Source organism: Sorex fumeus, unplaced genomic scaffold (assembly GCF_029834395.1).
Source record: "Sorex fumeus unplaced genomic scaffold, SorFum_2.1 ptg000020l, whole genome shotgun sequence".
In the NCBI taxonomy this organism is placed as follows: domain Eukaryota; kingdom Metazoa; phylum Chordata; class Mammalia; order Eulipotyphla; family Soricidae; genus Sorex; species Sorex fumeus.
In genome coordinates, this window is record NW_026606077.1 from 11,898,115 (window position 1) to 11,912,459 (window position 14,345).

General features: G+C 41.0%; 1 protein-coding gene across 20 annotated transcripts in view; it reads right to left on the minus strand.

Annotated features, from left to right (window-relative positions):
* Positions 1-669: 669 nt before the first annotated feature.
* The window catches only part of KCNMA1 (potassium calcium-activated channel subfamily M alpha 1), a 771,897-nt gene continuing 758,221 nt past the window's right edge, over positions 670-14,345 (minus strand). For 6 of the 20 annotated variants that reach the window (XM_056113565.1, XM_056113561.1, XM_056113554.1 and 3 more), the window contains 3 exons: positions 13,307-13,425; positions 10,697-10,921; positions 1,264-1,427 (listed from right to left, as the gene is read on the minus strand). In XM_056113565.1, the coding sequence (XP_055969540.1) occupies positions 1,403-1,427; positions 10,697-10,921; positions 13,307-13,425 (369 nt within the window). In that variant the 3' untranslated portion in view covers positions 1,264-1,402. Of the gene's footprint in view, positions 1,428-8,368; positions 8,398-10,358; positions 10,922-13,306; positions 13,426-14,345 lie in introns of those variants that run through there. The other 14 variants (XM_056113555.1, XM_056113549.1, XM_056113548.1 and 11 more) reach the window with 5 other exon arrangements.

Below are 14,345 nucleotides of genomic sequence, written 5' to 3' on the forward strand. Positions count from 1 at the left end.
CTAGAAAAATCTCTTGACCATAGTTTGTGACCAATTCATTTCATTTCATTGCTGGTAGTTTTCAAAGGACTTTTCTAACAGCCTGTAGTAAGTGCATGTGTTGCTTTTGTTATGCTGTTTACATTGTTGTTTATGTTATGCCCTTACATTGTTATATCAGGTTTATGTGTTTTGTCCCAGCAACTAAGGGATAGCCTGCAGAATGAAAATCTGGGCAAAAATCACTGCCTTGGGAATGTCTGGCTTTGAAATAAAATTAGTAAAAGGAATGTATTGTCAGATCTTATGGTTTAGTGAAATTATTTCATTGGTGCTTACAAATTTTCAAGCTGAAAGTTCTGAGATTTGGGGAGTGGGAAGAAAACCCACCAGACCCTACCAATGCTGAAATTCCTCTCTAGGGTGGTTTGGAGTGGTGAAATGGGAAGCAAAGCAGCATGGAGGTGTCCCCACCTCACAACAACAAACAGAGCCATGTCTGTGTGCATCAGGCACTCAAATTCCATCTCCCAACTGTGTTCACAATCTTTCCAGCTCGAATGAGCTGATCTGGTAAACCTGACCTGGCAATTGTAGAAAAGTTGCAAGAAAGGTCTTCCCTTTAACTCTATGACCAAAGGGATGAGAAATACAGAACAAAAACTAAAACTACAAAAATATGACTTTCAATTGTGAAAATAGATACGTTTCCATTTATTAAGAGCTGGTGTCAATGCAGCTAAGATACACACCCATTCAGAAAATGCACCTGCCCCCTTTCCTTTTTTTTTAATTTACTAAAATACATGTTTACATCATTGAACCATTTAAAAATTGTTTTAATTCTTCATTTCCCTTAATTACAATTAATTGTGGAGGTGACCATCATTCTCCTCAAAGAAAAAGAGAGAAAGAAGAGAAATACGCACGAAGGAGTCTGGCCACATATTTGTTTTGATTTTGCATTGTTTAGATATAGGGAAGGTAGTTGACAATGAAAAAAAAAGAAAAATATATTTTCTTTCTAATAAACAAAAATAATTTAAAATGCTAGAGGCTATACATGACTAGTTTTATATGTTCATTTATAAATGAAATCATTTTCTTTTCCAAAATACATGGAAGCAATATTCAAGGCAGACAAAGAGAAAGAGCCGTCTACTTTATTTTTCTTGCAATTCTTGCTTTATCCTAACGTTTTCACCAGTGATTCAGCATGTAAGAGGAAGAAAAGTCACGTCACCATTTATGAAGTTTGTCAGGCTTTAAAAAAATAGTCTGGTCTCCTGGGAGTCAACATTCATCTTCGACTTCTCTGATTGGTGGAATCAAGCTGCTTGTGGATTTATATTGGTTGATCTGGTTAGCCATGTGGGTACTCATGGGCTTGATTTGAATGTTTCTGGGATAGGCATTATCCGGTTCATCTGTAAACCATTTCTTTTCTGCTAAAGGGCAAAACGAATAGAGAACAAGAAGGAGAGATGAGAAGTTTAATTAGTCCTAGGGTAAAGCCTTTGGACAGTTCATTGAAAAATGCAAAAAGGTAATCGATAGAAGCTGACAGTGAATAATTGCTAAGAGAGACAGAGCAGTGTCCAGAGAACCCCTGTGTCTGAAACATACCTCTGTGGCCTATAGCCAGTGAAGAACCAATGGGTCCTTAGGACCTGGAAGTACCCTGGAGAACTTCAGAGAACTAGACCAGGCACAAAACTCAACTTGGGCAACGTTCCCTGGACTCCTTTAGTGCCCTGGGAAATTTTAGTGAGGATACAATGCTGAATATATCAAAGATTGGGTATGGACATTGCACCTGAGGAAAGCTTTATGCATCCACAAAAGCAGAAGAGACTTTTCCTACTTGTCTTCATTTGTAAGGAATATACTTAAAGCTGTATCTCAACCACACCACTCCCAGGTTTCTTTTGTGGCCAGTGTCGTGGCTTTAAAGTGGCTGTCACAAATTTAGCTGGTCAATGAAAGTGAATATCAAAATAGCAGCTCATATTTTAATAAGATTTTTTTAATTACATAGGGAGAATTTGAAATGGCTTTTCATTCGAGAAAGAAAACTGTGTTGGTATAAAGTTATGAAAAGAATTCCCAGTGACAATATCTTAACCCAAGCTGTCGGCAAGGGAGCTTGATGAAGTTGTGGCATTTCATTTTCACTCTAAGTACAGAAACAGCAGAGAGAGAATGCTTAGTTAGAGCATTTGGGGATTGGGGTGAGAATGGAAATGACCTGGCATCTTCTTAGTCATTTAATGCTATTTCACCAGGCTTAGCCTTTATCCCGCCTCTTTCTAGAATTGTATTTTTTTCTGCGAAATCAGCCATGCACATAGCTACAAAGGGTTAGGACAAATAGGACACACCAAATTGGGAATCATATGCCTTATTTTCGTGGTTAAGCAAAGGAAAATGGATAAAGGGAGGAAGCTTTCACTGAAACCCACTGCTAAAGAGACTATGGTTTCTCCACCTTCCCTTTAATCAGAACAGTTCATAACTGCCTTGTCAGTTGTATGTTAACATGAATTCCTTGCTTGGCCTGATCAAGGAGTGTTCTTTGTGAGTGCATATGTGTGCGTGTGTGTGTGTGTGTGTGTGTATGTGTGTGTGTGTGCCATTTTGCTAGTGATTTATAAATTCAGCATCCACACTTAGCTTATAATCACTTTCCTTATTTTTCTCCTTGGTCCAGACTTGCTTTTGCCATTTCAAGTGCTTCTTAGCTGAGGTGTGCATGGCAAAAGCTCTCTCACTACCCTTTGTTCCACTTACCCCCAGGACACTTACTGTCTCCTGGATTATTATCCAACCCCCTCTCTCCTCTCCGGTTCTCTCACCTATTATAATTAAGTTCACTTTGATTTGAACAGATTGGACGATAGGAATTCATAATGCTACATCCTCACAGTGGAGCTAACTGATTAAGTGCTTTAAATTATTCCCCCTGACAGAATGATAAAGTTACAATCTGTTCTGAGATGATCTACAGCTTGCCAGACTCCTACAGCTTCTTTCTACATTCATTTATCTTTTTGTCAAGCAGAGTTTTTTTTTCCTAAGCTTCAATTCCATAGATCTTTTAAAGTCATCAGCACATCTGAATTATTAATGAGGCTTTCGAGGCGAGGTTCCTGATGGGCTGGTTAAAAAAGGTTGTATAGAAATCTGGGACTGTGTACACATCAAAATAATTTCAGCTCCATTTAAAAAACCATTTAGTTCAAATGTGACATAGATGAACCATTATGCATTTGTAGAAACCAATTTTTTTGTGTGATCTACGATTAAACTAACCTTCAGAGAGGAGTAAAATGTGATGGTTATCATGTTTTAAAAGCACTGCCAGGCCGCTGAAACAATTTCAAACTATGACTTTTTCCAATGGTTTATGTGTAAAGACAATTTTCAGAAGAGCTGATTCCAGTATCTGTGCTGTTTCCCCAAGCCACCCTTGGTTTGAGCTTTGCCATTATCTGGACTGAGTTTGCAACGGGATTTAGTGTTAGGTTGGACATGCTGGGTTGGAAGGGAGAGTGAACTCTGCAGACGGAAACAAGTAGGTCTTTTGGGTGAAAGACCTAAGACGGCAGCAATTTGCTGAAATTTTTACAACTGCTGCAGAGAATAATTGTCCAGAATTTAGTCTTTACAGTTCAATTCAAAGTTGACATTTTGACCTTTCATGGCAGAGAGAATATCAATTTCCTTCTGTCTGTAAAGCAGAGAGTATTATTTCACCATATACGTTCTTTCTCTCCTTTTAAGTTTCTTGCCATTAAAAAAAGCTCAAACAGAGAAATCCCTGTGCTTTAACCATTTGTATTTCAATACAGGAAGGAGTTGTATTAAAGCACATTTGGAAGACAGGTTGGGTTTGTGTTGTGCCTGGGAATTTTTTTTTTTTTTGGTGGGAGTGCGAGTAGAGGTACTTTGTAAGTCTACGTGTTGTTGGAAATTTACTCAACAGAGGACTTTTGAAGAACTGAAAATGTATTATTACTTCTCTAAGCATTTTCCTCAAATGTCTGGGGCAAAGACGCTTCATAAAGAGATTCTCCTACAGGACTAGGAGGAACAGGCACCTTCTGATTGCCAGCCATTGTGCAAGGGTGCAAAGTGTGCCAAGCGTGATAGTGATACTGTACTTTGTGGAGTGTTGCCTTCCAAAGAAGACACTGTGCCAATGATTGGATGCAAAATTGGCCCTAAGGGTGAGTTCAAAAAGGAAGTGGGATGATTGTTAAAGGTAAGTCCAAATCCCTGAGTTTATACCCCTCTCAGGGCCTCATCCCACAGGCCAGAGCGCTTTCCTGAAGTGACTGAAATGATGGCCATCCTGGAAATGACAAGGACAGTGGATGTGGTGATGAGGCTTCAGCAGTGCCAGAGAACAACTGAATCGTCCCATTTGCCCATAACATGCATCATGCCTTCACTGTATGTGATTGTTAGGAGTTTCCTTTGCATGTCAGCGTATTGAGTGGAATTGAGCAGTCTGTGGCAAATAGGTGAGTGGAATTAGAAAAAAGTAACTGGAAAGTAACTGCAGAGACAGACAGGTGAAATTGCTGGCACCACCCTTGGAGTTGTCATCCAGCAAGGCCAGCCACACCAGCATAGGGATTGCTTCAACTACCCCAAACAAGCAATGAGATGTAGACCAAGGAGAGGTCATAGGTTAGGAGCCAGTGAACTGGCTTTCTAACATAACATGTTGCATAAATCTGAGCAAATCATCACAGGATTTACCTTACTTTGAGTTTCTCTTCTGTAAAAAGGAGCTAATGTTAAGAGCGTCCTAACATTCTTCGGATACAAGTGCCTAGAGTACACTTAGTGGGCACAATATATATTAAGTAAACGGAGGTGTTAAGGCTATTCCTATTAGCTTGCTTTGCTGGCATTACAGCATCCTGACAAAGCCCATAGTCTTTGCTTTTCAATTTTGTGCCGCCAAATTCCTTGCTGCCTGACTTTGAACAAATCTGTCCTTCAAATGCTGTATCTTTCAAATGGAGATATTAAAGCATCTAAATCTGAGGTGGTCGTGAGGCTTGAATGAGGTAATATATGTAAAGTGCTCAGAGGAGTGGTCTTTGCTATGCATTAAGTGGTTTGCTTTTAGTAGAAGGTTAGCATTAACGAGTACTCTCAGTACTAAAGGACTGAGTATGGATGGATGGTACCTCTTTGTGTGATTGCAAATGAGCTGGGGGCTGGAGAAGTGAGGTGTATAAATTGGGTGTTTACTTGAATTATGGGGACTGTGACAGCAGTGATGACAGGGGAGAGTTTATTTTGGTAGTATTCATTTGGAAGGTGAGAAGAGGAAGAGGAGGCCAAGGGCTACCTTCACGTTGGCTCATGACTTTCACCTGACAGTCATCCTGCTCAACCTGCAAACCATCTCACCTGCTTCTTCTACTGTGACTTCCTTATGGAGCTCAAAGGAACCCAAATCATAGTTAGGACTCCTTTAGCCACCAAGCACCTTGGGAGTAGACTAGGGTGAGGGAGCTGGGCTGACGCAGTTGGTGCCCGAATCAGAGAAAGAAACAGGCTGCAATGCGAAAAGGAATCTCTTTGCTGGCTTTGTGAGCTGACAGTGCTAGGGGATTTATAGCCTTTTCACATAGCTTCTCCCCAGAGAAGACTGCATTAGAGGGGAGATGATGATATAGCAAAAGCCTTTGGGATAATTGGCCCTCTTTTCACTGTACCTGGAGCTAAGGTTTAGGGAGAAAAAGATGGAAAGGGAAAAAATTTCACTCGTAGCATGGTATAGGTGAGAAGACCAAGAGGGTTACCCAGATGTTCCAGCATCAAAGGGAAAGGTGTATGACTTTCCAGCTCACTTTTTTTTGAGAGGTGGGTTAGTATTTGCCCTCTGCTTCCAGAGATCCAAGTTCCCCAGTGGGGCCAACTGCCCACAATGTCTTTGCTTCACTCTGTGGCCAGAATGTAACTATTTCAGAGAAATAGAAACCATTTGCTCCAGAGCCAGAGAAGTTTCTTCTCATGAAAATAATCTTACATTTTTGCAAATGCCCACCATGACTCTCTTTGCTTCCTTAACTGAAAGGCTAATGCACTGGGTAGAACAAAGTTGCCCTGCTCAGCCCACTTCTATAGTCCTATGGCCAATGCACATCAGAGGGGGGACTTTTCACTCTTCCATCTCAGAGAGAACAATCCCTCTCACCTCCCTGCGCAATTAATGTGCAGCCTCCTGGTGGCAAACAGCCAGTTTAGTGACAGATACAAAAGGACCGACTTTGAAAAAAAACTTATTATGAAAAAGCAGGGGTGAGTTGAAAGAAGCTGATTGAGACATTGATTTTTATCCTGTCTGACTTCCACAGGCCCTTCAGTTTCCACACTCTCCTCTTTTCTCTTCCAGGATCTTGTTGCTATAGGAACCTGGCAGGTGGATTTAATTGTCTCTATTGGGATGCAAACACCTTTAGGCTTTCCCCATGCTGAAAAAGAGTAAGTCAAAGGTATTTTCTGGTCATCTGGGATCTTAACAATGCGGCAGGAGGTGCAGTCGATCTATTTACTTACCAAACTTATTGGACTTCCCCTTTCTCGGAAGCTATGTACCCTATGCACTCTGCTCAAGAGTAGCCAACAGCCTGGCAGCTATGCCAACCTCCTCCAGGCATTGTATGTTTGTTTTAAAGATAAGCCAAGGAGGCAAAGACCATAGATAAAACAATAAAAGATAGAAGCATGTTGAAGGTCACTTTAATTCTCAAATGTTTTTTGTACCTATTATGAGCAAGGATCTGGGTTGTGACCTTTAGTATTTATAACAACTTGAGAATTCTCCCACACTAGCTCTATGGTCAAGGCGCAGTTTTCTCTGTCCTGTGCAACTGACTGCAAAAAAAGCATTTACTGGGGAGGTTGATGGTGTGGTCATCTAGGAGCACTGGGGCTGAGGTGTCACTATGACTTCGCTGCCTTCGGGGATGGCTGGTCTTTTCAAAATTTAAAGCAAATTGTATTGTATAGCTTAGAAATTGCTTCTCTTCAAAAATGGTGTAGATAATTGAGTTTGGGGGGGGGAGGTACTTTTTAAATGCACATACTTGCTTCTCAAATGGACTCTTTTCACTCTCTACCCTTACCTACTTGTCCACACCCCCCTCCTTTTCTTTTTTCAAAGTAAGGGGAGAGGGGAAAACATGAATATTCAGCATGTCTCCCTCTGGAGAGAACCTGAAAGGAAGTTTAGAATCACCTGGAAAACAATGGAGAAGATGCTCTGGAGAAGGGCTCTTCAGAAATTGAGGAAAGCATAACAGTCATTTTGGCTAACAAAGTCATAATGATACCTTCCCCATCATTGAATATATCATTACTCAAGTGCAGTCAAGTCTCAATTATGTGCTTAGAGCTTAGAGCTTAGGGAAAATCCCAAAATTTCATCTCATGTCACAGACTATTCCCACTCCATTTCCACCACAATGTTGTCTCATAGAGCTGCAGACAGCTGTTTATAGAACACGTTTTAGATCGACTTCTCTCTATCTGCCCAGTCTCTGGTTAGGATTTAACTACTGTCCAAAAGGCAGTAGCAGGAGAGACCTGGATAACACTGAGACTGAAATGTCAGCCCCCAGGTAATGGGGTGGAGGCTATTGAGTTTATACAGACAGCCGAAGCGTTTGAATTTAGGTTCTTCCTGATCAAACATAAAGGAAACCAATGCTTTTGCTATCAATAACCCTCCTGATTTAGAACAAAAGGAGGATAAAATTTTAAACAAGTAGGATTGCCAAATAGAATAACTGCGAATGTTTTCCAGAAAAGTTTATCACCTGGCACCATCACTGGATTTAGTGGATCTTGCCAAGGTAAACACAGAGAGGTGGACAGACTGGTGGGCACCAGGTTGGGGTGGTGGTAATGGGGGGAAGTGGAGGAAGCTGGGTGTCTTGATGGGGAAATGCTTTTGGACTTGGAGCAAATACCAAGGTGGGCGGGGAGGCCACGTGCAGATTGAAAGGCAAGCCAGATGGAGAGAAGTTCCCCCCAAATTACCCAACCCCAAAACCAGAAACACCAAAACAAACTCTAAGGGATCTAGCAGTAGCAGCGGTACAGCCTCATTGCACTGAGCACTTTAGAAAGTCAGGGAGGAGGAGAAGAAGGGAGGGAAAAAGAGGGGAAATGGGGGAGGGAGGGGAAGCAAAACAAAATAAAACCACAAACAGAACAATATAAAGAAAAATAAACAAACCAATAACAGAATAAAATTTGTAACTCCTTTTTTTTTAATTTCACAAAAGTTTTCACAAGGACAACGTCATAGAAGAAAACCCCCAGCAGTGGCTAGGTCATGCAGAACCATGAATTGTCATACCTTGGCCCATTCTATTCATCCTTGTTGCACTTTAGAGAGAGAAGTAAGCTATGTGAGTTTTACAATGCTTTTAAGCTGTCATATTTCCTGTTGAGCACTTTAACTGGCACATTCTCACAGTTATAAATGTTCTGAGGGCATAATTTTATAACCTCTTTTGCAAAGAAGGCACAAAGAACGCTTCATGATCCAGAACTAGGGGATTTGCGTGTGTATCTATAAACATGGGTATGTTTATAGATACACACATATACAGACATGTGTGTCCATCTATATAGTTATAGATAAAAAGATAGCAGGTTATATATCATACATAAATCAATATAGAGGGACAAAAATAATTTGAAAAATCTTCCACGTGTGGGGTTTTACAATACACAGGTATACGATTATTCCCCACCCCACTAAAGGTTTGAACACTGTACTGCCCTGTCTTTGGTGTGGTGGCAGAGCTTCCAACTGAGCCTTGCCGTTTTGTCAGTAAAAGTGCTTGTCAATTCACACAGCAAGCAAATCTCCAAGACTATCATGCTTGAGAGGATAGGGGAATCCAAAATCTAAACTCAAAGCATTCACCATAAAAACACCTTTTTAGAGATGCTAGCTGTGAGAGTTTTCTACTCTCCTCCACCCCTACTCTATCAGATGGAAGTTTTGAAAGTAAACATTTAAAATATGTAGATACCAGCCCAAGTTAGTCCAGCCAGATGAGAATTTGGTTGCGGTGGAGCTGGCTGGTTCCTTAAGAACTCTGCTTTTGCCTAAAGCATGATTTGCATGCATAAAATAGCTGAAACTTCAAAGTGAAATAAGGATACTTTTTTTTTTCTACTTTTCCACTCATGCTTACTATCTGTTAAAAGAAAGACAACCAGAGTAAAAAATGGTTATACCAAGAAGTATGTGGCTCACTGTTGTACTTGTCTTCTCCCCCATCTCCTAATGACAAGGAGCAATTTTCTGTTATTGTCGTGGACATGTCCGTGTGAGTTGGCTACGTTCAAGAAATTGATGATGAAGAAATCTTCCCTCCAGCATCTTGCCCTGGGATAGCTATCATTGTGCAGCTGTGCCCACAGTTTGAGGTGGTAGCTGGCTTTTGCCTTTGTTGAGTCAACTGTAGTTGATCCTCCTACATTCTGATTTATCGAGCATGTCGGCTCCTAGAAAAACATGATCTGCTTCTGAGTTTATCTGCCTCTCACTCTACCAAGGCTCCAGCCCTTGCTCATACCTGGCACTGGGGCTCTAGCTAATCAAACAAAGGGGAGTAAAAGGTCCCCTGAGAATGTGTGGAAAAATACTTGCTCTTTCCTGAGCATTATTTATTCTGTACATAAGGTAAGTAATTCACCTTTTAAAAGATGTAAAAGTCCCAGGAAGGCAGTTTTTAATGACTTACATCTGATATTTATGATACATATGGCTTTTCATCCCAAATGTCAAAAGTGAAAGAAAAAAACAGCTATTCATATGGCAGTGTAAGAAGACAGAATAACAATTTAATATGCAATCAAAATCCTTTTCACTAAAATTAAATGACTAGAATTTGATACATCCACGAACGGAATACTATTCCTACCTCAGTAAGGTTAAAAATGTTTATCTCAACTCCCAAAGGAAGCCAGCTCTGGAAAAAGGCCTTGGCGAATAACTAGAAAAATCTCCAATGGTCTCTTATAACAAGGAGGTGCTTAATAATCTTGTACACAAACAGTGAAAGCCTTTCAAAGACTTCAAGGTATTTTTGCCCAGAGAGTGGAGACAATCAATACATTTTTGTTGCTTTTTGGTTGCTTGTTTCAAATCAATGTGTGCTAACAATGTGTGCCAACACATTGTGTGTGTGTGTGTGTGTGTGTGTTAAAGAGAGAAAGAAAAAAACAAAAATATCAAAACCCAAATCATCTTGACGTCCTGACAAATTAGAATACACTTTTCTTCTACATTAACTAAACTTTGCTTTGCATAACTGACATTGATCGCCAAGTGCTTCCTTCTGATCCTTGAACTCTATTCCTGCAGTGAGCTATTTACGTGTGGAGCATGCCTTTGGGTTTTTTCCCCCTACAATCATAAATATCTTTTGGTCCGTCTGCTTATTTGCTGTTGTGCTCAAGGGTTTTATGGTGGTGAAATAAAAATGACAACCACATGCACACTATCATACATATGCAAATATGTGTAAAAAAAAGGGGGGGGGGGGGAACTACAGGGGAAAACAGGGAAAGTTACTGTTGGAAACACCCACTGGGAAAATGAGTGGCAGATACAGTTTCACACGGTGGTAGTGGATACACATATCAGAGCCGCTCTTCCTGCACGTACTTCTGTTTTTCTCGGGACTCCCGGGACTTGGGCCGGTTCTGTCTGTTTGCTGTGGACGGGATGGAGTGAACGGAAGAACTCTTCTTGCTGGAGGACTGGGATGAGTGGGAGGAATGGGAGAGGCTTGCCCGGGACTGGCCGGCGTTGTGGTCAAACTGCATTAAGCAGAAGATCAGGTCCGTCGGCACGAGCTCAAACTCATAAGGGGGGTTGGTGATGACATACCTGAATGGGGAAAGCAAAGAGATCACAAGCTGAAAATAACCAGGGAGATTGCACCTGTACTTGAAACAGAACTGCCCCCCTCCTCCCATCTATTAGAGCCATAGTTCTCAAAGTTGAACAAATTAAACATCATGGAAGCCTGGGTGCCCCCCACCCTTGCCCCTGATGTGTGCAGGGATTATACATATGTAGCTGTCATGGTTGTGGTCTGGCTCTCGATCATGAAAGACATTAGAATTCTAGAAGCTCTACAAGTGATTCAAATAGTGGAGAGAAGTTGACACTGGTGATGAAATAGGTATTGGAAAGCTGTATACCTGAAACTCAACTATTAATAATCTTGTAAATCACAGTGCCTCGATTAAAAAAAAAATCAAATTAAAAAAAAAGAATTCCTGTATTAAAGGATCTAGAAAATGTATTTCCAGCTGATCTAAATTTTAAAGTTACCTAGCAAAATGAACTAGATCTTTTTCTGTTTAATACACAAAGATTCATCATGCAGATATGAGCACTGGCAAAGAAGCTGAATTTATGCCATGAGACTCCATCTACTATTTTGCTCTTCATGCCCCTTTCCATACAATGTTGGGTTCACTTCTTATGCCTAATAGCCCAGCTGCATGTAGGAGCTTTCATTCAACTTGCACTGAGACTTTCATTCTAAAATGTTTGTGACTCATATCACAGGATATTCTTGGAACTGTGGAGGTTGGGCCACACATAGCAATGTTCAGGTCTTACTCCTGGCTCTGAGCTCAGGAGTAACTCCTGACTTTGCACATGATCTGGGGACCATATATAGCTCTGGGCGTTGTCTAAGATTACTGTATGCAAGGCAAGCATCTTACTTCTATACTATCTCTCTAGCCCTATCCTATAGGATCTTTATTGATAATGTGAGAGTACTTTGTGAGTCTTCATCCTTTATCCTTTAAAAGTCAAACGATGAAGGTTTTACTAAATAAAATAAATATAATAGATCTCCCTATTTATCACTCCTCCTTAAACTATTTCTAGTTTGACCATGGTTCTCTAAAACCAGAGGGAGCTTTAAAAATATATTTTCACCTATAGGACTACATCACAAGAGTTGTTCCCCAGGCTAAAGACTTCAGTGTCACCTGGGAACTACTTATAAATACAAATTCTTGGTGCTGTGGGTAGGGGACTTGCCTTGCTTGTGGCTGACCTGAAATGAATCCTCACTACTATGTTCCCCTGAGCCCTGCCAGGAGTGATTCCTGAGCACAGAGACAGGAGTGAGCCCTGAGTATTAGGCATAGACCAGAAAAAAAAAAAGCCAATTTTTAGGAAACTCCACTCCAGACTTACTTAATCAGAAGCTCTAGCTGTAGCATTTTACCAGCTTTGTAGTTGATTCTCCTGCTCACGAAACTTTGAGAAGCCCATTTTCCTGTCCTGTAATTATTTTAAACTCTGGCTCTATACAGTAAGCTCTGTGCACTTATATATTAATTATTTATTCAATACAGCTCAGTTAAGTCAAAGTAATCAGAGTATAATTAAAAAGCATCTCCAGAAATTCTGAAATGCAAGTTAGGCTGAGAAACACTCATTCTCTATAGAAGCATTTGTCAACAGGGCTGGGGGGAGAGGGGAGAATATTCCAAGGAAGTCAAAGGTGAAAATCACATAAGTGGGGTCAAAACACATGACAAGGAGACCAACTGGTAGGAAGGAGAGACACAGGCCGGGAACAAGGTCAAAAAGGGGCACACACTACGGGTAAATGTTTGAGAAATCTTGCTTTATAACACTGTCATAACTGCTTTTGTTCTTCAGGTAGTAATATTTAGTTCTCTTAAAAATAAATATATATAGGCCAGAGAAATAGTCTAGTTGGTAAGATACAAGCCTTGCACTTAGCTAACTCAGGTTGACCCCTGGGTTAGCTATGCACAGTATCTTGAGCACCACACCACCAGAAGTGATCCCTGAACCCAGAGCCAGAAGTAAACTGCACTCTGAGTGTGACCCAGAAAACAAAGAGAGAAGTCTAAGATATGGAAGGAGCCATTTATCTTAAACATGAGGAATACAGAAACCCCCCACGTTAGGTACAGACTGAATCAGCCCACTTGCTAGAAATCTGGGGAAGATGCTTCTATTCAGACTTGAGCAACTGGATGATGGAACTACTCTTTAAAATTTGAATTCTTCATCTAATGTCTTTGCATCTGCTATTAAATATAAAAGGGGGGAAACTTCCTTTAATCTCCAAGCCCAGTGTTGGATTTAAAAATGGGCAGAACTTGTACTGAGAGCTTAGAGACAGCCTCTGCATTCACACTGCGGGAAAGGGGACGCATTTCTGTCTACACCCAGAGTGGGCAAATGACAACAGCAGGGAATGATACTTACCTCTTTGTACATTGACTGGGGGTGCTGAGGTGAGCATCTCTCAGCCGGTAAATTCCAAAGCAAAGCATATTGTATGTTTTCAGAGCTTTGCAGAACAGATCACCATAACAACCACCATCCTGAGAGACAGCAAAAGAACAGAGAGAAGCATCACATTTATTTATCTGCAAGCCGAGGTCCAGAGGGAGAAGAGACTTTTTACAAAAGTTGGTTTGGTGTCTTCTGAGCAGGTAGGTTTGAGCTGAAGGACTGTGGCTAAATGTGGTTATCAGATGACACCTCACTTTGGTGGTTTTAGGGATCAACGGATCAAGGGATTTTCTTCTGGTTGCTCCTCAGTTGCTCTGTCTGTAATAATGAGAGCACTAGGAGCTGGTGATTCCTTGGTTTAAGGAAGGCATAAAGTCTAAAGGGCTTGGAAGTACATTCATCTGGGAAGAACCGGGTCTACAAAATGGCCATAAAGTCTCGCCCCCGCTCGGCTGTAATCACCCTGCTCTGACTGTGTTGTCAGGCTGCTCGAGTGATAATTAAAATCACGGCAAGGAGAAAAGACCCTACCAGGTACTACGGTGACAGACTCTTTCAGGTAAGGACTGTGTGAAAAGCACAATTTACAGACCTCAGAGAAGGCAGGAGAGGAAGAGAATGTGTTTCCCTAGTTGCTGGAGGTCTGCAGGCTCAATAACTGGGATTCGCAGTTCTAATCAGTTCACAGTCACCTTTCAGGGCCTGGGCCTAATGTGGAATGTGAAAGCAAATCCACTCAATGGGAAACGGTAGCTCCTGTGGCCAGCTGCAGCCAACAGGGCCACTGAGAAATGACTTCACTCATTTGGTCTTTCTGTCACTGGAATTTCCATATAGCTATCATCCAAGAGGACACTCCTGCTGTTTTGTTTTGTTTTGTTTTGTTTTTTAAAAAAACACTATCCTTTTTTCATCTGAGGGAACATTCTTACCTTTTCTTTTTTAACACTTTATCCTTTTAAAGTATGTAAGTAAATCATAAAAAATAATAAAAGAGAAATGAGAGCTG